Source organism: Ceratotherium simum, chromosome 29 (assembly GCF_057802395.1).
Source record: "Ceratotherium simum simum isolate JZ-2026a chromosome 29, ASM5780239v1, whole genome shotgun sequence".
In the NCBI taxonomy this organism is placed as follows: domain Eukaryota; kingdom Metazoa; phylum Chordata; class Mammalia; order Perissodactyla; family Rhinocerotidae; genus Ceratotherium; species Ceratotherium simum.
The window spans coordinates 35,406,880-35,433,832 of NC_141928.1; the positions used below are offsets into that span (position 1 = coordinate 35,406,880).

The 26,953-nt window shown below is 51.4% G+C and overlaps 1 protein-coding gene across 1 annotated transcript in view; it reads left to right on the forward strand.

The window, feature by feature from the left end:
• The window catches only part of ANKS6 (ankyrin repeat and sterile alpha motif domain containing 6), a 50,423-nt gene that overhangs the window by 9,445 nt on the left and 14,025 nt on the right, over positions 1–26,953 (forward strand). The window contains exons 3-12 of the mRNA XM_004423245.3: positions 3,645–3,689; positions 4,380–4,584; positions 5,612–5,718; positions 7,531–7,679; positions 8,950–9,145; positions 9,912–9,961; positions 13,001–13,210; positions 14,299–14,452; positions 16,298–16,467; positions 24,413–24,596. Coding sequence (XP_004423302.3) covers positions 3,645–3,689; positions 4,380–4,584; positions 5,612–5,718; positions 7,531–7,679; positions 8,950–9,145; positions 9,912–9,961; positions 13,001–13,210; positions 14,299–14,452; positions 16,298–16,467; positions 24,413–24,596 — 1,470 coding nt within the window. The remainder of the gene's footprint in view (positions 1–3,644; positions 3,690–4,379; positions 4,585–5,611; positions 5,719–7,530; positions 7,680–8,949; positions 9,146–9,911; positions 9,962–13,000; positions 13,211–14,298; positions 14,453–16,297; positions 16,468–24,412; positions 24,597–26,953) is intronic.

The window sequence follows — 26,953 nt, forward strand, 5'->3', positions numbered from 1 at the left end:
GTATGAGCTCGGGCTGAAAGGTGAACATCTGAAGGCAGGAAAGGTCTTCAGACAAAACGGCTACACGTGTAGAGAAGTTCAGTACCATCCAAAGAATATACAGTAGACCCCTCAATCAAAAGGGGCTGCAAATGTGGGAAATACATCATCTGATCCAAACAACTCTGAAATAAACATGTTTAAAAGCCCTCTAATGGCAGAGAGATGGCAAAAATGAAGAGGACACCCACACAGAGAGGAAAAAAGTGAAGTTTAGGAAAACCTCTCTGAAGCTGAGAGACCTCTTAGCTTGTACAGATTGGGAAACTGAGGTCCAGAGAGGGAGAGGAGCTGGTCAAAGGTCGCACACCTGTTAGCAGCTGAGGGAGTGACACTCAGCAGGCGAGGATTCCACCGGAAGAGCCCCTGGGCGTGGCTCTGCCCAGTTCCAGCGCTGACAGGGCCTCAGCTGGGCAAGCACGTAACTCTCCTGAGCCTGCCTTTGCCTTGTGTACACTGGGGTCATGACGACTACGACCAGGTGGTCGTGAGCAGAAGATAAGGTGGCCTCTGGTGTATGGGGCACCTGGCCCCGAGGGTAGCAGTGCAGCGTTGGCTCCTGGTGAACAGCTGCAGTTAGACATAAGCGCCAGTCTCCTCATACAGGGTTTTTTCCTTGACACAGGCTGTTGCCCTCCTTTAAAGGTATTGGTTGGTGTGTCTGTTTTTGTAGCTGAGGTTGGGAGGGGACTGCCTTTCTCATGCCCCTGCTGAGACTGGCACACCTGGCACGCAGGGTCTTACCTTCCTCACGGTGTCCACCATGTGGCCGATGAGGGAGATCAGGCTTGGGGGGTGGAGTGACTTGCTCAAGGTCCTGGCTCTAGGCGTGGACGGTCCAGAACTTGAGCCTGCCTGTGGCCTCCACACTGTGCCTCTTCTGCTTGTCTTCTCCTCCCTCAGGTTGCCCTCAGCCTGGGTTCTTGAGTCTTGGCTCCCCCTGGCCTCATTAGGGATGGTCTGGCACCCTGGGAAGGTGGTTTCCTGTTTCCCGGCACAGTCTCACACACACTGGCAATGTGCCCTAGGTCCCTCTCTGCTTGGATCAACCCTGGCTCTGCCCGTGCCGGCCGGGGGACCCTGGACCAACTGCCTGAATTCACTAGGCTTCCCTGTTGTCATCTGTAGTGGGGGGCGGGATGTCACTACCTCACAGACTGCTACGAGGATTCAGTGAGGTCGCCCCGGCCCAGCGAGCACGTGAGAGATGTCGGCAGCCGCCATTACTCTTGTTACTGTTGTCATATTTGACAGGATCAGCTCGTGGTGACAAGTGCAGGCTTCCCGGTGAGAAGACCCGGGTCTGAGGCTCAGTTCTGCCGCTGTGCAGCTGGGCGGCCTTGGGCATGATCATTGTCCCTCGGGACTGCAGTGTCCTCTTTTGTAAGACAGTTAAAATCAACGCACTCACCTAGTAAGTTTCCGTGAGCAGCAGTAGGATGATGCCTGTGAAACGTGTGTCCCGGTGCCTGGCACTCGGACAGCACTCCGTGAATGGAACTGTTAGAATATGTTTTTATTGACCGTTCGTTCGTTCAGTTATCCTACACATGTTTATCAAGTGCCTACTACGGACCAGGCCCCGTTCTCGGCACCTGGGATATGGCAGTGAACACATCAGACCCACTCCCTGCCCTTGAGGACCGTGCAATGAACAGGAAAGAGCCTAGTAAATGAAATAAGTTACATGACTCAGTGGGCGCTGAGTGTGGGAGGTGGGGGGTGACAAACGGGCGCGGGGTGGAGGGTTTGGGAGGGGTGGAGGTGGGCCATGCAGCTGCACCGTGAAACGGGGCGGTTGGCGGCCTCCTCCAGGGGGTGAGGTTCTGTCCACCTGCAGGAGCTGAGGGAGTGCACCAGCGGGCTCTCGGGAAGAGCCTTCAGGTGGGACAGCAGCGAGGGCAGAGGCTGCGTTATTGATAATGACAGGTTATTAAATAAATAATTCTAGCCCCCAGCTCTTTTTGTGAGATGCCAGAAAATCCACCCCTCCGGGCCTTGGAGACTCCAGGTCTCTCCTTCACATTAGCTGCGGGACAGGGTGCCCTTGGGGTGTAATTGTCATTGTGATACCTCCCCACCCCCACCGTGGACGTTCTTGGGCTGGGGCAGGGTCCCTAGAGCTGCTCTGATACCGATGCAAAAACGAGCCCAGAGCGAGGAAGCGACCAGCCTAGGGTCACCCGGCATCAGGGGCACAGCTGCCCAGCCTCCTGGGGTCAGGCTAGACCCTCAGTGACTCAATTGTACCAGATGGTTGCTTAGCAACCAGCACTAAGGCCTGGAGACACTCTTTTCTGTCAAAGGGTCTTCGTATGAGAAGGCCCTGGCCCACAGCAAATTAGACTTTTAAACACTTAAAGGAACGTGGCATATTTATAAAACTAAGATGCAGAGTTGTTTCTTGATAGTATTTCACAGGCAAAATCAGATACTTGGTTCTGTGTGTGTATTTCCTTTAAGAACCTTGGAGTTTAGTAGTTACTCTTGCTGGGGTGGGTGCTGGTCACTAGGGAAGATAACAGAATTACTCTCTGAATAGGGCCTGACCATTTCTGAAGCATTTTCTCATCTATATTATTGATCCCTGCACCCTCCATGTGGTCCCCATATTCGCACGTTATCCCCATTTCAGCAGCGAGGAGACAGATCACTCTAGAGAGGTGCCCTCATTCTGTATGCTGACCACACTCAGTGCTCCCTGTGCCCACTACAGCTGCCTCCCAGCCGCCCATGGGGGCCGACATGCACCAGAGGTTCAGCCCAGAGCCACAGGTTTCCACTCGCAGCTGCTCCATCCCTGGAGTTAGTTAAAGGCTGCAGAAGTCCTGCATCCGACCACCAGCGAGTGGACTGGTCATGAGGATGTCTGCTTTCTGACAGGAGTGGGGTCCCCACTAGCCCAAGCTTCCAGGAAGGTGATGGGCGGGCAGATGAGGGAGGGGCTAGCATTGGTGGGTGCAGCAAGGCCCAGCTTTGGGGGTCGGCAGGGGCGTCCTGCACCAGCCCAGGGGCTGGGCTGCAGGGACCAGCATGAAGGCAGGAGCTGTGTCTGTGGGTCTGGGGCAGGGGTGACTCAGAATCACAGTCAGATTGCTTCTTACTGGGGAAGGAAAGCAAAAATTCACATTGGCTCTTGTGGTGCCCACCTCCATGACCTCCCTCTGGGCTCAGCTGCTCAGTGTCTCTGCTCTGGAATTATTTCAGGGTTGTACATTTCGTTTTTAGGAGAAAAGAATCATTGTTTCTTTTTTAAATTTTCACAGAGATTCAGATTTTTCCAAGACTTTGCTTTTCCATCATATCTAAGAAAGGACGTCCCAAAGTCTGGAATGCCTAAAAACGCTTGCTTTATGAGCATGGGATTAGGAAGTGGTCTGCGCTTATTCATGTTTTCTTGGCCAAATGGCCTCCCCAGATCTGTCTTAGAAGCGTTTCTGGGCATTCTTTGATCATAACCCTTTCATAACCCTTGCTGGATTTTACGTAGGTCTCTGATTAGATTGCTTTTGAAAATCACAGTTTGCTGTGTTGTTACACCCTTGTGACTTTTCTGTTATATTAAACCTTTCTGTGCTTAACTTTTGAAATCTTTGTTTACCCAGATGAGGAGAAAAGGCGACCTGATATTTTCCATGCATTGAAAATGGGTAAGCACTTTAAAAATCTTTGGATAGTTAAGAATTCAGGGCTATATTCTCCCCACCTAATATTCATAGTCCTCTTCAAGTCCACCCAGAGTATTTGAGAAAGAAATAGGCATTCTGTTGTTTTCTGACACTGGAGGTTCACGAGGGAGGTTCAGACCCTGGAGGCTGGTAGTTACTATGGTGTTTTACACAGAGTCCAGACTGCCCTCCCAGGCTCCTTCCACCTCTCCCACCAAACCCTGTGGCTATGTCCTGCCTTTTCCCTACCTCTGAAATGTCTGGCTGCCCACCCACCCACTCCAGGCTGTTTGTGATGAAGGGCTATTTAGCTTAAAATTTCCTCTCCTGATATAGACCCTGCCTCCAGGAAGCCCTCCGTGATCCTCAACCCCCAGCGAGACCTGAGCTCTCCTTCTGCATGAGCCCTGCCCTTCATCTGTCTCCCTTATCTGTTCTCTTAGGACACCAACACTTCTCTCTCTTGGTAGAGCTATCTGCATGCTCCTCTGAGTCCCTCATAGCCTGAAGGGTTTGAAGCAGGGGCTACCTCTGACCCATCTTTGTAGCCCCTACAATGCCCGCTAGCCCAGTGCAGATTCAGGCTCAGCAGCTGTTGGTTAAGCAAACCCACGGAATAATAAGCCTGGTGCCGGGGCTGCGGATCATCAGGACCCCTGCTTCTGTTTGCAGGCAACTTCCAGCTGGTCAAAGAGATTGCCGACGAAGACCCCGCCCACGTGAACCTGGTCAATGGGGACGGGGCTACCCCGCTGATGCTGGCCGCCGTCATGGGGCAGCTGCCGCTGGTGCAGCTGCTGGTGGAGAGGCGAGCCGACGTCGACAGGCAGGACAGCGCGCACGGCTGGACGGCCCTCATGCAGGCCACCTACCACGGGTCAGTGCGCGCTCCAGCCCCTCAGCGGCCGGGCCAATGGGATGCCAGGCTGAGATGGGGTTCTTGATGGGGCGTCCGGTCCTGAGGTGCTGCAGGCAAACCCCCAGCCGTGGAGACACTGAGGCAGGCAGAAAAGATGGAAGCAGCGCAGGCTCCTTCTGTCCTGCCGTCCCACCCCCGTGTCCAGGTGTCCCGTGACCTCGTCACAGAGTGTCACCAGTGGCCATGAAAACCGTGCGCCAGGAACATTTCATGCAGAGCAATAAGTTTCTGGGGGTTGATTTCAGTCAGAGTGATTGGTTCATCTGGAGTGTTTGCGTTGATGCGGCATGGCTCCCTGAGTTGTCCCTACTGGGGTGAACATCGGCCGTTGCTCCCATTGGCTCCTCGGAGACGCCCAATGGGGACTGGTCCTAACCCCTCCTTCTGAATAGGCGTCAGTGTTGACTGGTGCTGCTGAACTCCTCATCCCGTCACCCTCCTGGGGGCCTCCTCCTGGGTGGGCTGACCGCGAGGCAGGGGTCTGCATGAGTCTCACAGCTGCTGCGTGGTCTGATTCCAGATGAGGGGCTCCTTCCCTGCCCTGTTTCCGCTGATGATATCACTTTCCTGCGTTATCTGAGTGGCTTGTTTTCTTGTGTGACGAGCCTCAAACTTCCCATCAACCATCTTGGCCTGTGCGCAGCTTCCTGTTGGAGGTGCAGGGGTCCTGATCTGGGCTGGGAGGAGTGGGGTCTGCGTGTGGCCATGGGGTCCCAGCGGTGTTTGGGCAGAGCCCTTGGTTTTCGTCTGTTCGAGGGAGGTTCCCTGAGGCTTTGATTTCCATCCCGAGCGGCTGACCCGCCCAAGGTTAGGGAACCAGGAGCGTGAGAGGATGTGCAGTTTTATACGTCCTTCCTACACGCCCTTCTTACACGCTCAGAGACGGCTCTGTAGTTAAAGTCATCAGGCTTGTTGCCCAGGAGCAAAGCCACACTTTCGCTTTCAGTGGGGGCCAGCTAACTCTGGCTTTTTCTTTCTTCCCCAGGAATAAGGAAATTGTCAAATATCTGCTAAACCAGGGAGCTGATGTCACTCTTCGTGCAAAAAACGGGTACACGGCCTTTGACCTAGTGATGCTGCTGAGTGATCCTGGTGGGTTGTTTCAGGAAAAGAGTCTAAAGCCCACCCGGCCTTTCTCTGGCTGGGAATCGAGATGCTCACCTGTGTTTTAAGCACTTGCTTATTCCTGGGGGAGGCCACTCTCAGGCCCCGAGAGCCCACCATGTGGCCCTAGGCGAGTCGCTCCCTTCCCCGGGGGCTGAGCTGAGACCCGTGGTCCCTGAGGCCTCGCCCAGCACCAGCCTTCTGGGAGTTTCCAAGGAAGGAAGGCCAGCAGGGCGTGTGTCCACCTTGGCAGTCCACACACATCCTGGAATGGTGGCTGTGCTTCGTAGCCAGGAACTCTGAGTGACTCCGGAGGAGACAGAAAGGCCCATTTGACAAGCAGAATCAGAGATGGAGCAGTGACCCCTTGGCTTAGTTGTGTAGGGGACGCTGCTGGGTCGAGGGCACGGTGCCGGGGCTGTCGCCATTACTAGCCTGCCTCTCTTGGTCCCCGGCTGGCACCCGCTGCTCCCCCCCTCCCTCCCCCACTGTGACAGGCCCTCCTCTGGGACCTGGGACTTTCGTCTAGCCAGCTCAGGGGGCAGGGTCTCTCTGTCGTCTCTCATATTACCCTGGAGTTTCAGCCCAGAGAGGGAAAAGCTGGGGGCCCCTCCTGACTCCCAGGCTTTGAGCCCTGAACCAGATCCCAGCCTGCTGCTATGGGAAGAGGACTTTTACAACCACAGTCCAAGTGGGGTTTCTCCTGCTGCCCTTAGCTGCGGGGTGGGCTGGGGCGCCCTTCCTCATCGCCAGCAGAGCCTCGTCGCCACCCCTTCCCGCTGCAGGCCCACACGTCACAGCTGCCGCAGATACGCGCTTGGTTCCATCCCGTCCTCGAAGAGTGTGCGAGGGGAAGGACCTCACATCCTCTTGTGGAGGGGCGGTGACCGAGACCAGGGAGGCCACTGACCCTGGCTAGAGAGCTGGGGTCCTCCGCCCAGGTCCAGTGATCTCGCTCCGCCTAATTGGAGACCCTGCTCTCAACCAAGAGGTCACGTCATCCAGAATTAGAGTCTCCTGTGACCCCGGGCTGGATGACGCACACGCTCTTCTCTGACAAACTCGTCTCTTTCCATATGTCTCGTCTCCCTCACTCCCCACCCATTTGCTCCCTCCCTTTCCCATTTAAACAACCTACCCTTAGTGGATTTTTTTTCCTTTATGGGCTTTTAAATGAAGATTTTGCCCAAAATTTTCCAAGAAACACAGGCTTATTATTGAACACTTGGAGAGAAAAAAAGAAACAGTAGTTAAGAGAAAAGCACTGTTAATAATTTGTGGTATTTTCTTCTCTATCTTGTTCTTTGTTTTTTTTATAGACTTAAAAAATATTTTAATAATAACTAATAATACTTAACCTTTCTTAAGCACTTACCATAGGCCAGGAATTCCCTTGGATCCTCCAGACCTTTCTGTTGTGGGTACTAATGTCACCCCTTTTTACAGCGGCACAGAGAGGTTGCTTAATTTACCTGCAGTTACACAGCCTGGGATGGGCAGAGGCAGAATTTGAACTTCTGCTGTCTGGCTGCAGAGCCTGTACTTTTTTAAATACACCACCCCCCTGCCTTCCTGGGGGAGAGGGCTTCTGGTTTTTCTTTCTGGTTAAGTGGGTTAAGCCCTGCTGGCCTGTTTGCCACCTTCTGAAGATCAGATGGAGAGCAGGCGCCTTGCCCCTGGGATAACACGGACCTTGGAGCTGCAGGCTGAGCTCTAAGGCTGACGGGGGTCATCTTGGGCCCCCTCCCCATGGCTCGACAGATGTATTTGCACGTAAAATGCTGCCTTTTGTGCCCGTAGACACGGAACTTGTTCGACTGCTGGCATCTGTCTGCATGCAGGTGAATAAAGACAAAGGCCGGCCCAGTCCCCCGACACCCCCACCCCACTCGAAGGTCCGACAGCCCTGGAGTGTCCCTGTGCTGCCCGATGACAAAGGCGGGCTTAAGGTTTGCCTTTTCCTGTCTTAAAGGGCTTTAGAGAGCCAGGTCAGTGGGCTGGGGATGCCCACCGCTTCCTGTGAACCCAGGGCTGGTATAGGCTGGGGTGGGGGGCAAGAAGTGAGCTGGGGGCGAGCAATAGGGGATGGTGAGGACCAGGGAAAACTGGGGTGATCGTAACCTCTCGGTGGCAGCAATAGCTGCTTTGCAAGAATGTGGGTCCGTGTTGCCAGATCTTCCCATTTTTTCCCAGAAGAAACTAGAAATCCAGATTTTGATGTGGAAACCCAATCATAAATGTAGAGAATTTTTTAAAATTCTGCATTATGTAGTACTGAGCTGGCCAAACTGGATACCTCTCTTCTCAGGCCGTCTGTCTGTGGCCTCCACTGTGGTATGTAGAATGTTTGCTGATGGCGCCATTCTGGGATCTCGCCGCGGTCCACAGCCCCTTCAGCGTCCTCCTGCAAACACCAAACCAGCTCTCGTTGCTTATTTCTAGCTGCAAGCCAAGCATTTTTCTTTGAATTTCTCATCCTTCCCATCCTGCTCTACTTGTTTGAAATCAAACATTTTTCCCCATCCTGTCTGGGGTTCCAGCTCCTTCTCAGATCTGCGGACTCGGCGTTCCTTTCGTGTTCGTAGTGCGCTCAAGCCCCGGATTCTTCCTCACCGTGGTGTTTGCATGGATCCCTTCCCCCCGCCCCTGCCGTCTCTGTAGGCCAGGCCCTCACAGCCTCCCTTTGAGCTGTCGTGGGGTTGTAAGGACACCCTAGGGGTGGCACCCGTCCTCGCTGTAGGTGGGGAGGCATCAGCTGCAGGAGCAGAGGGCCCAGGCCTTGGTATGGACACCCTGTCGCCTCTCACTTTCTCACTGGAGTAGAGAGAAAGAGGTCATGCAGTGAGAGATGGTAAGGTGTTTGGCGTTGCCTCTGTGTCCATCTGTCTGTCCCTGACTTGCGCAAGTTGGCAAGACTTTGAGCAAGTTGGCACCCCTGTCTGGGTCTCGGTTTCTCACTCTGTGCAGTGAGGAGGTTGATAAGATGAGAAGTGGCAAATAGGGCTCGCCGCCACCTGCAGCCTGTTTGGACATGGCCCCTAAGGGCTGGGTCGGGAAGAGTTTAGAGAGAACCACGGCTTTTGGGGGAAGCGTGCTGTGATCGATGCTGATGCCTGACGTGGGCCCGGGAGGAGGTGGGGAAGCACGTGTGAAGTGTAGTCACTATCCTTGGGCTGGGTGTTCCTGGGGCATGACCTCTGCCCTGCATTCCCTTGGCAGTCCTGGTGGAACCGAATGTCCAATCGGTTCCGGAAGCTCAAACTGATGCAGACCTTGCCCCGTGGGCTGTCCAGCAACCAGCCGTTGCCTTTCTGTGACGAGCCGGAGCCAGCGCTGGACTCCACAATGAGGGCCCCCCAGAACCAGGCAGGCCGCTCTGGGCCCCCCGATGTGGCTCCCACGATGAAAGACAATGGTAAGAAAAAGCTGCATGCGTGGTAGAGTTTCCAGAATGGTCAAACCCAAATCCTCTGCTCTCTGTCCTCCCTCCTGGGCTGGTGTCAGAGGTGAGCTGATGTTGGAATGTCACACTGGAGCAGAGTGGCTGCTTAGGCGAAGAAGAGACTTAGGCAGGGACACAGATGCTCTCAGCATGGTAATCAGCGAGGCTGGTGGCAGGAGTCTTGGGTTCCTGTCGCATCCGCCCTACCGGGGGACCCAAGGTCAGTTGCTGCCTCTCTCTTGCCTTTGATGGGATTTTGCCACCTATGAAAGGTGACCGGTCTCTGGCTGTGAAAGTGTTTTGAAATTAGAAGGAGTTACCTAGGGGAAGGCGGTAGTGAGCTCCCCACCACTGGAGGTATTCAGCAGTTGGATGACTTTGCCAGGGCGCTGAAGGAGATTCCCACACTGATTGGGAATTGATTAGATCAAGTTCCATCTGAGTCAGGCTCCCCGCACCCAGACTGGCTCCTTCGGCACCACCGTTGGAGACAGACTATCGAGCTGGGCACACCACTGTCTGACCCAGCACGGCAGTGGTTTATGGAAAAGCTGAAAACACACTCTGAGATACTTTTATATGCTTTCCTTCTATTCAGATATTGAATACCAGTTATTATTAAATATTTAATCAACCAGGAGAGTTGGTTCTCCAGGATGGAGGCCAACCTGGCCACTCATCCTCCCACTGTGAGCTCGTCAGGGGGGTCAATTTCAGGAAACTTCCATTTGTCTCTCAGGTCCTGGGAGCACGAGAGGAGAAAAGCAAGATGTGCTATTGACAACCATGGTGAGTGTGGGCCCTTCTAAAAGCACTTCAGGTCCCTACCAATCATTCGTTGACTGATTTACAGGGAGGGCTGTGGACATTTGTCTTTGTGGGGGTCACAGACGGGGTTGATATCAAAATGTGTAACAGAGGGTACAGCTCTGGCACCGAGGAATCAGAACAGATCCAGCCCTAGCTGGGTAGGGCTGTGCTGGGGCTCAGCGGCCAGATGTGAGCCCTGATCCCATTCTCAGGGACGCAGCACTGGGGACAGGGCGTTGAAGGGGTAGGAATTGGTGAGTGACATTGGACTCACTGTTTTGGTTATGGAGAGCCGGGGGGGGAGAGGAGTCACAGAGGAGGGTATGTTTCCAGCCTGAGAGGCCTCAGTTTCCTCATCTATAAACTAGAGGTGTATCAGGATTAGGTTCAGCTATGAGTAACAAAAAGTCCCCACATAACAGTGGCATAAATAAGACAGCAGCTTATTTCTCTCAAGTAAGTAAAGTTGGGGACTGGTACATTATGCCATGGAGTTAGGGACCTAGGTCCTTTCTACCTGTTGGTCTCCCATGCATGGCTTCTATTACCAAGATCACCTCTTGGTCCAAGATGGCTGCCAGAGCTCTGGCCATCACTGCCTCATTCCAGCCAGCAGGAAAGATGAGGAGAGAAAAGGTGGCTGTGGGCACATGCCGAGTGTCTTTAAAGAAGTTTCCTGGAAACTCACATGTCACTTCTGCTTACATCAAATCAGCCAGAATTTAGTCACCTGGCCATGTCACACTGCACCGGAGGCTGGGAAATGAAGTCTTTCTTCCAGGTGGTTGTGTGCCCATCTAAATATCAGGGGTGTCTACTAAGGAAGATGCAGAAGATGGATACTGGGGGACAGTTAGCCGTCTCTGACTTAGGGGATGCTAACCCTCATGGTTGTGGTTTTTAAATAAGATCATCCCCAGGAATGATTTTAAATAAGAACTTCCAGGAAGTTCTTAGCATAGTGCCTGGCCCAGAATGAGCTCTCAGTTATCTGCTGTGTGACCTTGGACATGTTACCTCACCTCTCTGGGCTTCGTGTCCTCTTCTCTGAAATGAGAGCCTCCTGGTTGGGGTTGGACTCCAGTCCACTTAGCTCTAAGGCCCTAATCTGGAGGCTGGCCAGGAGAGGGCAGTATTGGAGAGCAGAAGAGAGCTGAGGCGCTCGCCAAGAAGGCTGGCGTGCCCCAGGACCTGCGGAGCCTGGAGCTGTCCTGACCCGGCTCTGCCCGCTCCACCCTGCCGGGCTGTAGGTGTAAACTGGTGTCTCTACACCCCGACTGTGGGTCCTTGTATGGCCCAACATTTGATCATGTCATTAAATAGCAATAATTACTTTAGTATGAAGACAGAAACGCTGTTATTGAAATCTTGGAAGATGCAGTACAGTATAAAGAAGAAAATAAAATCACCCCTGATCACACACATAATCACGATTGACACTTTGTGGTATATATCTTTTGAGTATTCTAACTATTCTTTAGCATCTATGAATATGGTAGCATGTTATGTATAATAATAGCAAGTGCTTAACACAGTGCTTAGAAAGAACCCGCCGCTCCTCGCAGCTCTGGACGTGTATCCACTCGTTGAATCTCCCCAACGGCCACGAGGGGGCGCTGTCTTCCCCCGTGTTGTGCTGAGTGCGTCATGAGCACCTTCGTGTCCTTAGACGCTTCTCAGCCACACACATCTCATGGCTGTGAGATACAACATGCCTTCATGGGAATGCACCTGGCTGGCCAGTGGGACTCACCTGTTGGGTGTGGGGATTTCTAGTTTTTTGTTGTGTTAACAGCTCTGGTGAATATCCTCATGCCTCGGGATAAATGTCTAGAAATAGGATTCCTGGGTCACTGCCTTCCAGAAAGTTTGCAACAATTTAGAACCTCCCTGGGGGTGACGTGCCATGTATGGTGGGTTTGCACTGCGCGTGTCCTCAGTCATCTTGCAGGTCCGCCTCCCCATTTGCTGGGCGAGGTTGCCGAGGTCCAGCCGGGACAGCCTTGTTCACAGAGTCAGGAAAGCTCAGACCAGGCAGGAGGGAACCCAGGATGCCCACCTCCCACCCTGGCGCTTTCCTGTCCCCCTCCTCATGCCCCGTAGAGGGCCCCAGTGTGCCCGCCCGCCCCTCGGTGTTGGAGGATGGCCAGGGTGCCCTGCCGCGTGGGCGTTTGCAGCCGTCCTCGCGGAAACGCCTGCCCGCCTGGCTCCCGAGGCAGGTTTGGCCGTGGGACGCCCTTCCCTGCAAAGCGCCATCTGGCACGGAGCTCTCTGTCTTTTCTTAATTAAAGTTAGTGTGGACGGTGTGAATGCTTTTCCCTGACAGCCCTCCAGTCATCGTTGTGTGGATTTTATACTGACCCCCAATCACATTTTCAAAATTTAGATTTAAATTGCAGTTGAGAATGTCAGCAGTGGGAGGTGTGGCTGGAGTAGGAAGGGTGTGGTGGGACCGGGAAGGGAGCGTTGGCTGGGCTCATAGGGAGCTGGGGGGGGGACTCTCAGTCCCCACGTCCCCTGCCCCCTCCTGAAACCCTCAGCTCTGTCACACCGGTCTCCTTGCAGTCCTGTGCACTCGTCCTGCCCCTCTGGTCCCAAGACCTCTCCACATTCTGTCCCTCGGTCTGCAGTGCACTTCCCCCGCCCTCACTGGGCTCTCTCCTCCACGACGCCCTCTCCACCTGCAGTGAGGGGGCCCTCCCCTGTGTGCTCCGGCTCCTGTGCTCGCCCATCCCAGCACACCAGCATCGAGGCTTCACCACGTCTCTCCATCCCTCCATCCCTGTTCTCGTCTTGCTGCTGCGGCGAGATCCAGGAGAAGCCGGGAGCTGGGGTGGAGCAGACATGGGCCTTGCTCGCTTGCTGGGAGGAGAGCTGAGGACACCACATGGGTTTCTGGCTCGGGGGGAGGGGAAGCTGGTGGTGCCGTGGTCTGAGAAGCAGGAGAAACCAGGAGTCCTTCTCCCAGAGCCGGGAGCCCTCCTGGGGCTCGTCTAACCGACGGCCTGTCTTTTTCAGCTTCGGAACGGAGCCCCCTTCACCAGACTCCCGAGCGACAAGCTGAAGGCAGTCATCCCCCCTTTCTTACCCCCTTCCAGTTTTGAGCTGTGGAGCTCAGACCGGTCCCGGACTTGTCACACCGGGAAGGCAGACCCCATGAAGACGGTGCTGCCCCAGAGAGCCAGCAGGGGCCGCCCCGTGGGCGTGGCCAGCGGGAGCACAGATACCGTAAGTCGCCACCACTCACTGACATCGTGGTGTGCTGCAGGCAGAGGGGATCTCAGACCTGCTAATCTAGAGGGGTTGAAGCTTTTTATTTTATTTTAAATGAGTGGTATCCTTTTGTCTAAGGAAATCCTACAAAGGAACTTAATATGTAAACAGATGAAGGGGGTGAAACTGGGAGCCCCTCTTCTCTGTCCTCTCTCTGGAACCCTGGCGCTCCACGGAACACAGTTTGAAGACCTGATCTGATCCAACCTTCCCTGTAGTAGGAGGAAACAGGCCCAGAGAAGGGAGGTGATTGCTGAAGGTCACACAGCGGGGTGTGGTGGGCCTGGGACAGAGATCAGGTTCTTGGTTTCTAACCAGGTTCCACATGACATTATTGCTCAGGTCCATGACCAAGAGCAGACACGAGGAGGCAACTATGTGCCCTGCTGGTGTTTCTTGTGCCCAGAAGGAGTGTGACCTCTGTCCTTTCGACCACAGTGGTTTCTGACTTTGGGGCCCTCAGTGTGTCTCTGTAAGGTCCTGAGGTGGTCCCTTGATGTGGGCGATGGTCTCCACGTGTGGACTGTCTGTCCTGTGGATACAGTAAATGGGCAAAGAAGATGGGTTTAGGAGCCGGCCCTGCTGCCATGTGCTGAGTGACTGGAGGAACCAGGGCCTCCATCTCTGTCTGTAAAGTGGGGCTGACCCCTGTGCCTGCTGCTGCCTCCCAGGGCTGTCATAATCCCACGTCACCAGTGGGAGACCGAGAGCCGGCCCCTGGGGATGCTCTGAAGGGGCAGGGCAGGTTTGCGTTTGTTCTGTAGTGTGGGAGGAGTTCGGGGATCCTGAAAGCAGGGTGACCCTGAGAAGCGATGTCACGGGGCTCAGCCTGAGCTAAGGGTCAGGTTGACAGCAGGTAGAAGTGAACTCCCATCCCTTAGGAGACTCCCCGCAGGCTGAGCACTTGTCAGTAAGGACGTGCGGGTGGGTGCAGGCATCCGCTGGGGTGGGCCAGCTAACTCCAGGTCCCTCGCCACGGCGATTCTGTGCATCCAGAGGAAGGAACAGCAGACCCTAACCCAGATCCCACCTTGTTCTTGCAGACTCCCGTCAGACCGGTTAAGTTTCCGTCTCTCACCAGAAGCCCTGCCTCTCCCGCCAATTCTGGGAACTTCAACCACTCGCCTCATTCCTCTGGCGGCTCTAGTGGGGTCGGGGGCATGAGCAGGCATGGTGGGGAGCTGCATAACCGTTCAGGTGGGTACCTGGGCAGCCACTCAGGGGGAGTGGGAAGATCCCTTGGGACCGAGGGTGTGACCTGCCCCCTGTGCTCGCTCTGCAGACAGTCCCAGAAACAACGGCACATGCTGTCTTTCTCCTTCATGTGGCTGAGGGGTTTTTCAGTGAATTCACAATTCGGAGTTTCTTTTATGCATTTTCTTGGGGTGGGGGGGGAGTGGAGAGGGAGGAGATAAAATCTATAATACTTTATTTTTTGAGACTTTTACAAGAAATTAGGAGAAATGCATGATGTTTGAAATCCTTCAAGGTTAAACAGAGAGCTTCTCATCCGGCCCCTTTATTGAACAGATGAGGAAACGGAAGCTCAGAGTGGGCAAGAGATTTGCCCAGGGAGACACAGCAGGGGGTGACAATTAGGACTCTAACTGGAGAGCCCCACAGTTATTTTAGACTTACAGCATCCTTTCTAGTCCTCCCCGAGGGCATCCAGGATTAACCAAAGCCAGCTTTGTGGGAAGGACACCCCTGCCTTATGCAGTTACATAAGGAATGCGTGCTTCTTGTGGAAAAAGCTTTAAGACCAGATAAACCAAAGACCAAAAAAAGGTATCATCTCACCCACTAGGGATCATCATTAACATTTTGGTGCATATCTTTGCAAAGTATTTTGTGCACGTCATATTTATGAAAGTGAAGTAACAACTTACTGAGCACTTCGTGTGTGTCAGGCACAGTGCCAGCCCCTCTCAATGGATGGTCTCCTTCGGTCCCCCAGCAGCCTGCGAGGTGTCATCTCCATTCTACAGATGGGGGAACTGGGGCTCAGGAAAAGTAGATAACTCGCCAAGGTCACACAGCTGTGAAGGAGCAGAGCCGGGACCTGCACGAGGGTGGGCTGGCTTCAGAGCCTGGTCTCAGCCGGGTGCCCAGCTGAGGTGCAGACCGTACTGTGGCCTTTCTCCTGTCTGCACCCATCATCGTACTGTGAGCACCTTTTGTGTCCATCCGTGTCTACAGCATTTCTGATAACCAGACAGCATTCCGTTCACGTGAGGCATCACAGCTTTATTAACCAGTTCCCTCTTGTTGAGCACTGGGGCTGTTCTAGATTTTGCCCTTGTAGATAATCCCTAAGTAATGCTTCCCACCTCCATGCTTACTGCACGGTCAGTGAGTCCCCTCGAATTTGCCTATCTGTAAGGCTTTTGATGCATTTTGCCTTCCAGAAAGGCTCAGTTTATACACGTGAAATGATTTGCAGCAGTGCCTGGCACCTGGTAACTGCTCTGTAAATAGTGGTCATCCATGTTCCCCTCCAGCACCCTCCCCAGCCCTGGGCCTCATCACTTTCCCCTTTCTTTTATAATAATGCAGAGTTGCCGTGAGATTTGGGGAAACAGAGGGAACACGCAATCAGGGTTCTGTTGGGGAAGCAGCCCCTGAGAGTTATGGGGTGAGGAAGTTGCTGACAGGCTGTGGCAGAAGCTGGCGTGTCAGCTCTGGAAGGGGGTGCTGCAGAGGGGCTCTGCGGGCATCGGGGGCAGGCCCGGTCTGCGCCTGCTGGAGGCCGCGGGGCTGGCCGCGGCGCGGGGAAGAGCGAGGACAGGCTGATCCTGCCACACGGCATCCTCCACCTCCTCTCACCACAACGCCTTCAGAGCGTGGTGGCCGCGGCGTCTCGGCTGCCTCATGGTTCTCATGTGGAGCCCCCTCGTGGTCAGCCCTGACTGGGAGCCACACGGGGTGGGGGGAGTCTGGGAAACGCATTTCCGGCTCAGCCGAGAGGGCGCACGATGTCCCCCACACCCGTGTGGCTCCACTCTGGGCCCCTGGCCGTCACTCCTGTTCCTGTTTCCGCAGGTGGCAGCATAGACAGTGTCCTGTCCCAAATCGCTGCCCAGAGGAAGAAAGCAGCCGGACTCGTTGAGCAGAAGCCCAGCCACCGGTCAAGTCCTGTTGGGCCGGCGCCTGGCTCCAGCCCGCCTGAGCTCCCGGTCTGCCCCGCAGGCGGCGGCGGTCCCGGCAGCAAGGTGCTTGTTCTGTTTCCGTCTCCTGCCGTTACACTCACAGATTCTGTCCTCACATGGCCCCCGTGCTGGGGGGCACGGGCCTGCCACAGTCGTGGGACAGGACTGCAGACAGGCCCTTCTGGCCGGCTCTTCTGGGCTGTCTGAGGAGGGCTGGAGCGTGTGGGCATCGCTGAGATCACCCCGTGTCCTCGGTCCCCTGCACACACGTGTTCACCTCCGGCCTGACCTCCAGGGCGCCTCCAGGTGCCTCGTCCAACCTTGTCGCACACGTGTGATCATTGATTAGAGCACAGAGGTTCAGAGTGGGTGCCAGAGCAGACTGCTGGGCTCAGGTCTCAGCCCCCCACTGTAGCATTTAGAACGGGGCCAGCACCCGTGAGCCTGCGTGAGTGCCAGCTGTAAGTGGCGACAGTATTAGCAGTGGTGTTGGCCCTCCTGCGTTATTGGTTCCTGTACACGTCTTTGGAGCGTCTGCCCTGTGCCTGGCACTGCCAGAGTGAGGCTCCAGCAGTGAACCGGTTTGGCGACCACTCTCAGGTGTTACTTCAGACACAGCGGTCTCACCTCAGAGTGGTGGGGCTGCCATGGAGAAGGGAGGATGCTGTGGGGCCACAGGGGAGGACCCCCCCCAGGCTTGAGGGTGTCAGCGACATCTAAATAGGGATCTGAAGGGTGAGGAGCCAGAGGAACGGGGCGGGGTGGGGGGGCGGCACGTGCAGCACTCCAGAGGCGAGCACGTGGCACAGGGGAGGGGCTAAAGGGAGGTTGGGGGGCAGGAGGGAGCCAGAGCCTCACCCCCTGCCCTGGCACCATTCCTCCATCAGTACAGCCGAGAGCAGTCAGCACGCTGTGATCCTCTGTGGCATTTGTAGCGAGTGAGAAACCCACAATGCCTCTCTACGATGGGGGGCGTCTTTCAGAATCGGCCCCTCCACCCTTGAGCCCCTGCACCTGGGCTGATGAATGGAGGGAGCCCCCAGGGTGTGGGTTCTAGTCATGAGTGTGAACCGGCTCCTCCATCAGGACCCTCAGTGCAGCAGTGGAGCCCATTTTCTCCTCTGAGAGGACTCGGAGTCCGGGCACAGCCCAGTCCTTCATCATACTTTCTAGATGTCTTAAGCTTTTCCCCTGAGGAAAGTCAGATTACCTGAAGGCCTTCCCCGCACCTTGACCCAGAAGTGCCTCCAGAGATGGCTGTTTAATGGATGTTATTCAACGTCTCTTATGCAGTGGGACCTGTATAATTAGGTTCCTCTTACGATATAGCCCCAGAAAAGTTTCTTTCATTATACATTAGCATATTATCCATTATGTTTAAAATTACTTGTGTAATAGGATCTATGTAATTAAGTTCCCTTTAGAATTCAGCTCTCGAAAAACTGTCTCTATTGATATTTTGATACATTTTCTTTCATCAGATAGTAAGAATTATATAATTATTATATTTCTTTTTGCCTTTGCTGCTAGGAGACTCAGAGCTACTCATTAAAGCCAGTCTGCTAGTCTAGAGCTTTGATATATAGTTTTCCTCTTCTCTGTTGTCTAATATTTTCTGTTTCTATTTTGATCTCATATGTTAGATATTATTAACTTTGTTAACCAGCATTGGAAATAGGTAAGCATCTAAGTTATAAATTATATTAACCATTACCTCACCTGGATGCATCTATATATATAGTCTATATATAAGTAAATTCTGATGAAAGGAAATTGACCTTGTCAAAAGATGCTTTCAGGAAATAATAGACTGGGGAAATGATTCAGTTCAGTGATCACTTGATATTCTTCATTTAATAATATGCCATATTATTATGCCATATTGGGGAGCCATTTAAACATTCAGGTTTCTGGGCTCCACCCACCGAAACAATGAGACTCTCAGGACGGGGTCTGGGGAGTCTGTTTGTACCCCCAGAGAGTGTCGCAGCCAGCCCAGCCCAGGGCTCCTGGAAATCACGGCCCTCAATCAGGACACGGGGGTGGCCTTTCTGTCAGAGGCTCCACAGCAAAATGGAGACATGAAGTGCTTTTCAAAGACTCCCTTAGGAAGAGTTAGAAATTAGTATTCAAAATATGATCCTCCCAATTCTGGTCCTTGTACTCTGCCTAAAGCAAGCAGCACTGTAATGATGGAACATTCACCCACTGGGCTTCTAGCATGCTGTGCACTCTAGGAGGCACCGAGTTGGGGAGGCAGGGTGTGCACCAGCACGTCCCAGGTCTCTGGGAGCCCAGAGGCCACTGTGGAGACCAGCTTTCTGTTCCCACCTGGAAGCTCAGTGGTTGAAACAAAAAGTGGTTTTTTTTTTAATTTTTTTTATTGTGAAATTTTTGTTGTACATTATTGTTTATCAGTCACCATATAAGTGCATCCCTCCACCCCTTGTGCCCACCCCCCACCCCCCTAGGCCCTGGTAACCACCAAACAGTTCTATCTGTGCGTGTGTTGGTTTATCTTCTACATATGAGTGAAATCATGCCCTGTTTGTCTTTCTCTTTCTGGCTTATTTCACTTAACATAATACCCTCCAGGTCCATCCAGGTTGTTGCAAATGGGACGATTTTGTCTTTCTTTACGGCTGAGTAGTATTCCATGGTATGTATATACCACATCATCTTTATGCATTCATCAGTCGAGGGACACTTGGGTTGCTTCCATGTCTTGGCTATAGTGAATAATGCTGCAATGAACACAGGGGTGCATAAGCCTCTTTGGATTGTTGTTTTCAGGTTCATTGCATAGATACCCAGTAGTGGGATAGCTGGATCATAAGGTATTTCTATTTTTAATTTTTTGAAGAATCTCCATACTGTCAAAAAGTGTTTCTTTAGCTTGTGAATCTGTGGGTCAGCAGTTTAGTCTGGACTCAGCTAGGCAGTTGTTCTGGTCTGGGGGGACCATTTACATGGCTGGCCATTGGCTGGGGTGACCAGGATAACTGGGCCATGTGTGTCCACAGCAAGCTTGGACATGTTTTTGTGATAGTGACCCAAGGCATGACTTGAAAACTCATTGTTGTTTAAGCCAGTCAGCATGCCCACTGCAGGGCCGGTCAGCATGCCCACTGCAGGTCTAGTCAGCATGCCCACTGCAGGGCCGGTCAGCATGCCCACTGCAGGGCCGGTCAGCATGCCCACTGCAGGTCTAGTCAGCATGCCCACTGCAGGGCCAGTCAGCATGCCCACTGTAGGGGAACACCCAGTTACATAGCAAAGGGTGTGATGCACGGAGGGGTGGGGATGATGTCATTCATGCAGTCAGTCTGCCACACTGGGACGTAGGGAATCATCCAGATATTTCAGAGAATCCCAAATAATCTTGTCTTTACCTGCCCCCTCTCCACTAATGCTGCCCCTCCCCAGTCATGCTGCCCACATTTCATGTTTCTCTGCTTTTGGCTGAGATAGATCCATCTTTTTGGGATATACTAATTATCTCCTGCTTAATCACAGGCTCTTTTTGGGAATGTGTTTCTTTGTAGAAAAAGCAGAGGGAAGAATATTAATAATTGGCAGCTTACTGACAAAGCCTTTCAAAACCTGAGAGAGGGCCTTCTTTTTCCACTCCGGGATGTAGTCATCTAGAAGCAGCATTAAAGGCTCAGCAGAAGGAAAGGTGTACCTATTTTCAGGCATAAAAACTATTTATCTCAGTCTCCCTTATCTTATTCAAGATGGCCAGTTATTAGTAAAAATTACAAGATATGAATAAGCAAGAAAAACGACACTCCCAAGAAACAAAGCGATTATCAGAATCTCACTTAGGTATGACGCAGGTGTTGGAATTATCTGACAGGGAATTTAAAAGAACTATAATTAATATGTAAAAGGCATTAATGGAAAATTTGAACAACATGCAAGATCGTATGAGTAACTATTGCAGGAGAGAGAGAAAGAATCAAAGGGAAATGCTGGAAATAAAACACACAGGAACAGAGATGAGGAATGCCTTCAACAGGCCTCTCAGCAGACTTGACACAGCCAAGGAAAGAATCAGTGGACTTGAAGATGGGACAGTAGAAATTACCCAGACTGAAACACAAAGGAAAAAGGAAGTTAAAGCAAAAATAAGGACAAAAAAACAGAGCACCCAAAAGTTGTGGGGTAATACTAAATGTTCCCACAGATGGGTAATTGGAATCCCTGAAGGAAAAGAGAGAGAATGGTGCAGCAGAAGGAATATTTTAAAGTAATGACTGAGAGTTTCCCCAGATTAATACCACAGATCCAGAAAGTTCAGAAGACACTAAATAGGATAAATATCAAAAAGAACACACCTAGCCATATCATATTTAAGATACTGAATAAAGAACTCTCAAAACTCAACAATAAGAAAACAACCAACAAATTTAAAAATGGGCAAAATATCTGAAGAGACTTCATCAAAGAAATACAAATGGGGCCGGCCCTGTGGCTTGGTGGTTAAGTGCGCGCGCTGCAATGCTGGTGGCCCGGGTTCGGATCCCGGGTGCGCATCGAGGCACCACTTCTCCGTCCATCCTGAGGCCGAGTCCCACATACAGCAACTAGAAGGATGTGCAGCTATGACATACAACTATCTACTGGGGCTTTGGGGGGAAAAAATAAAATAAATAAAATCTAAAAAAAAAAAAAAAAAAAAAAAAAAGAAATACAAATGGCAAATAAACATATGAAACGATGTTGCACATCACTAGTCATTAGGGAAATGCAAATTAAAACCACAGTGAGGTAGCACTATACACATGTTAGACTGGTTAAAATTGAAAAATTTCTTTAAAAGGTACAAGCGCTGGTGAGAATGTGGAGCTCCTGGAACTCTCGTTCAGTGCTGGTGGGAATACAAAGTGGGACAGCCACCTTGGAAAACTTTGGTAGTTTCTTATAAAACTAAACATATGCTTACCATGTGAGCTGGCTATCTCACTCCTAGGTGTTTATCCAAGTGAATTTTAAAAACCTTCTGTTCATACAAAAATCTGTTTGTGAATGTTTATAGCAATTTTTTCATAATTACCCGCAACTGGAAACATCTCGTTAACATGTGAATGGATAAACTAACTGTGGTACGTCCGTGCAATGGAATGCTACTCAGCAGTGGAAAGGAACACACTATTGATACATGTAGTAACCTGAATGTATCTTAAAGGAATTATGCTGAGCCAGACCCATTAGTCTACATATTATATGATTCCATTTACATGACATTCTGGAAAAGAGAAAACTATAGGGACGGAGAATAGATCAGTTATTTCCATGGGTTGGGATGGGGGAAGGGACTGACTAGAAAGGGACAGCACAAGGGAATTTGGGAATGGTGGAACTGTTCTGTATGGTACTCTGTTGGTGGGTACACGACTGTGCATTTGTCAAAACCCGTAGAATGGTACACAACAGAGTTATTTCTACTGTATGCAAATTCACAAAGCAGAACCAAAGGTGGAATGCAGACCATGGCAACAGATCTAACTATAATACGAGTGAAGGACGTAACCACACTGTAGGAGGTGGGGGAAAGCCCTCTGTCAAGTGGGTACGGTAAGGCTGGAGTAAAGACCAAAGGCAGCAGACACAAGCACTGTCCTCTACTTGATAAGTTGTTTTCTTGCAGGGATACAGGTTAAGTTCTGAAACTGCCTTACATATATATACTTTTTGCATGTATATACGCTTTACCTATATACTAGAGTTGAACAAATAAGTAAATGTGATGAGCTTAGTTTTTAAGTCTCAGAGATTGAATCAAAAGGGAAATGCTGGGACCGGCCCCATGGCCTAGTGGTTAAGTTCTGTGCGCTCCGCTTTGGCGGCCTGGGTTCGGTTTCCGGGTGTGGACCTACACCACTCATTGGTGACCACGCTGTGGTGGCGACCCATATACAAAATAGAGGAATATTGGCACAAGTGTTAGCTCAGGGACAATCTTCCTCAAGCAAAAAAAAAAAAAAAAAAATGAGAAATGTTAGAGGAAACCCCATGGATGTTGATTGAAGTTAGAGGTATCACTTTGAATGCCGGCTTGTAAATACACATATACAGATGGATAGATACAGAAACAAGTGTGGCTGTGTGTGTCTGCATGGGTTAGGATGCTTCATGTATTTCCTTGCTCTGTCCACTGGAGGATCGGGAACAGTGACGTCCCAGTACCAACGAGCAGTCTAGTACTCAGATTTTGGTCTCTAAGTACCATCCTGCAATAAAAGGGACCAGGGCCTTGGAGAAGTGGTTTATTCCAGTGCTGGGTCAGTGAAAATACAGGATGAGCCTGAAGCATTTTGTGGTGTCAGAAAGTAAGGACCTGCTTTTAAAAGAGAAGGAAAAGAAAAAGGTAGGCTTGTCAGAAGGGCATAGGAGCCCTTCTCAATGGCCAAAACTGGAAGGATTTGAGCAAATATAAAATAAATAACAGTGGCATTGGATTGTAGCCCAAAGAGTAGAATAAATATACATGAGCCCATACTGATATGAGTAAATAACTGAGTAAATGGAGAGAAGGAACACCTCTTCCTTACACAAGAATTCTGAGTAACAAATGTGGAAGGAGTAAGGGGAATAGCAAATCACCATTAAAACGTCACAGTAGTAATTGCTCCAGACAAGATTCCCAAAGAATGCTCAATTAGTGGGCAAAACTGTAAGGAAAAACAAGATATTTAGCTCAAAATATCTCTCCCAAATAGTTATTAATTATAAAGGGAAAAAAAGAGTAACTTAGTGATGGAGAGACCTGACAGACACCAGCTTAACTAAGTGATGGAGGTTAACATCATCTGTAATAAGATACCGATACTTTGTGCCTCTTGGTACGATGCGCTAAGAATGGCACATCAGGGCCGGCCCTGTGGCTTGGCGGTTAAGTGCGCGCACTGCGATGCTGGCGGCCCGGGTTCGGATCCCGGGTGCGCATCGAGGCACCACTTCTCCGTTCATCCTGAGGCCGAGTCCCGCATGCAGCAACTAGAAGGATGTGCAGCTACGACATACAACTATCCACTGGGGCTTTGGGGGGAAAAAATAAAATAAATAAAATCTTTAAAAAAAAAAAGAATGGCACATCACCTCTGTGGTCATCAACCCAAAAATCCATCAGCAAATCTAATGGTGAGAAAACAGAAGAGAAACCCAAACTGAGGGACAGTCTGCCAATACCTACCAGGACTTTTCAAAAGTGTCAAGGTCACGAAAGACAAGGCAAGATTGAGGAGCTGGCAGATTGGAGGAGACCAGGGGATGTGACGGGTCCATGCAACGTGGGCTCCTGGAGCGGGTCCCGGATCAGAATAGGGCGTTAGTGGGACAACGGGTGACATCCGAGTGAAGTCTGTAGTTTAGCTAATAGTGTTGTCTCAACGTTAATTTCTCAGTTTTGCTAATCATGCTGTGATTATGTAAGATGTTAGCATCAGGGGAGCTGGCTAAGGGCTGCACAGGAGCGCTCTGTTCTGTCTGCAACTCTTCTCTAAGTCTAAAATTATTTCAAAATGAAAAAACGTTTTTGTTTTTTTTTAAAGCTAAATGACACACACACGAAAAACAGGAAAAAATAATGTGTCCTTTGGTGAAAGGTTGGAAGTGACAGGTTTAGATGAAGGGATATCAGGAGCAGAAAGGGGCTTTGTGTGTGTGTGAGCCCCACTCCGTGTTAGAGCCAGGTTAACTGAGAGGTGGGGACCTGGCTGCGGACACGATGCTGGTGGGCGCAGGACTGGTCCCCGGGTTTCCTGACGTCGTGGGCCGCATTTTCCATCCTGTCCCCTGCCCCTCTGCTCCAGGGGAGGGTTTTCCTGTACCTGTTCCGATAATGCTGTTTCTGCTTTGCACGTTTTTCTAAGTAGATTCTGTAGTCCTGGCTAGATATCTTGTTGAGTCAGATATCATCCGTGTTCCCTGTTGTGGGCGTCTGTTTTAATCATTTCTGCCCTCCAGGTGGTGGCTTATGAATTTGCCTTATTCTTTTCTGCAGAAACCGGAGACGAGCAAGAGGCCCCCGTCTGGAACCTCCACTACGTCCAAAAGCACCTCCCCCACCCTCACGCCCTCCCCGTCACCCAAAGGTCACGCAGCTGAGTCCTCGCTGTCCTCCTCGTCGTCCCACCGGCAGTCCAAGAGCAGCGGGGGCTCCAGCAGTGGCACCATCACGGACGAGGGTGAGTCCCCCAAGGTCCTGAGAGCCCACCCCCTCCTCTTAGCCGTGGGGACCTGGCAGGTGCCCTTCATTGCTATAGCCATCCTAGGTCAGGGGTTTTTGTTTCAAACAAACAAACAAAAACACTTATCCTGCCCCTTCCTGGAGTCTTTCTTGTTTTTTGGCCTTTGCTGTGCTAAAGGTATGGTAAGCTCCCTCAAATAGTTTTTGAATGTAGGTAAGTTTTGTTTCTATACACAAACGTACACCTGTAGAAATGCTTTTCCAGCTGTGTACCTTTCCCTGAAATAAATCAGAATTCTTTCAGTTGCAAGTGATGGAATTGCCACTCAAACTGGTTTCAGCAAAAACAAAAACAAAAAGCTGATAATTTGTTGGCTCACGTAATGAGAGTGTCTAGGGTGTGCTTCAGGCATGTCTGGATCCAGGTGCTTTTCATGTCTGAGGTAGGCTCTCTCCAAGGAGTGACAAGGATGTGCCCCAGCAGCTTCAGGCTGACTTTCTCTTCCTACTAACTGAGCAACCCCAGCAGAAAGAGTGCTGCTTTCTTAGTAGGTCCAGTAAAATCCCAGGGGCAAAGGTCATTGGCCTGCCTTGGCTATATTTTTAAGAACTTGGGTCATTTGCCTATCCTTGACTATTTCTGTGTCCACGGGGGTGGAATGTGCTGATCAGCCACGCCCAGGTCATGTCTGCCTTTGGAGCCTGGGGTCAGGGTCTGCCCTCTGACACTGTGTGGACTGGGAGCAGGAGAGAAGTGGCCCCTCAGGAAAAGTGCTATTTCCAGAAGGAGGAGGGGATGGAGGCTGGGCCAGAAAAGCAGTAGATGTCCACTGCAGCCAGGAGAACTCTGGAACCTGCACGCGTGAGTGCAAGCCCCTCCCGTGAGGATGAGGAGGAGAGGAAGATGGGGGAACGGCAGGCGGGAGTGGAGGCCTTGCAGTGAGGCCTCAGATAAGGGTCTGAAGATATGAAAGATAAAGGGAGATGCAGAGAAGAACCTCATCCTTTAAAACTGCCCTCTGGTGGCCTATGGGTGTGGGGAGGGGGAAGGAGGGAGCGGAGCTTCTGAGAGCTGGCCCAGGCAGGTGCAAATCCAGGAGCCTGCGTGAATCGGAGAGGGAGGGACACCTCCTTGGGTGTGCCGGCCTCACAGACGTGTTTGCCGATGTCTCACCTCAGCTGCCCAGAGGAAGGTGCGAGCAGGTTCTGCCCAGCGGCACAGGCTCTGGTCTGGACTGAGCTGAGAAGCACACGCCACCGTCGGCATCCTCTTTGTTTGTTCTGTGATATCTAGTGTGATCATTTGCAAAGCTTCTGAGATTCACCAGCGGCCCCATTCCTCCCTGACCGTGTGTTCTCTGTGGGATCGTCATTCCCTACCCGTGGTTCTCCCACCTCGGAGGCTTTCAGGAGTCCGAGCCCCAGAAGTTCAGTTAGGGACTTGTACCCCACCTTTTTCCAAGAAAAGGTTGTGAGAGTGGATATCTGTATGCACTGTCCATGCCCACTCTGCTTCCCTCTCGCTCACTGTAAAAATGGTTTGCAGAGCCCTGGTTGGGGTGAAAACAGGAAGACTCTACAATGATTTCTTTTCAGGTTAATTTCTCTGGCTTAGAAAGCCTAGTTTCCCTATGGGGTTCCTGGGTCCTGAGGCTGCAAACCTTTGTCCTGTGGGATTAGATTGTTGCAGGACAGACCTGCAAACCATCCTCAAATGGTTATTCTTTATGATGCTTTTGTGGGAGTCATGTGGCCCCAGTCGAGAACTGCATGCCCCGCCCATCTTCCCACCTGCATCCCTCTCTCTGGACTCCTCCTTATCCTGCTGGAAGTGGTGAGGCCTGTGACAACGTCGCCTTTTCAGCCTCACTTTCCTCCGTGAAGGCTTCTTGGGCGGGCACTGGGTGTCATAACCTGTGCTGGGTGCTGGGATAACACAGTCGGGCTGGGGAGTCAGATGCATTCAACATAGTAACATTAAATGATTGTAACACAAGATAGATCAAGTTAGCAGCACAGCACGGAGCGCCGTGGGTGGCTTCACCGTAGAGCAGGCGTTCAGGCTGGGCCACAAGGGCTGAGAAGAATTGGGGCCGTGGTGGTCCAGAGTCCATTGTTAAATTTACAGGAAATCTACAAGCCGATGATTAAACACAGCTATTAAAAGTCAAATTACAATGACAAAAAATATGTATAAAAAAGACAAAAAAAGAAAAAGTCAAATTACTTGAACTTAGAATAAATTATATTAAATATAATGGTATGTGGTATTTAAAACAAAATGTATTATTTACTAATTTTTTAGTGCGTTTTACTAATATCTGTGCTCTTGAGGTTATTTACATCTCTTTTATC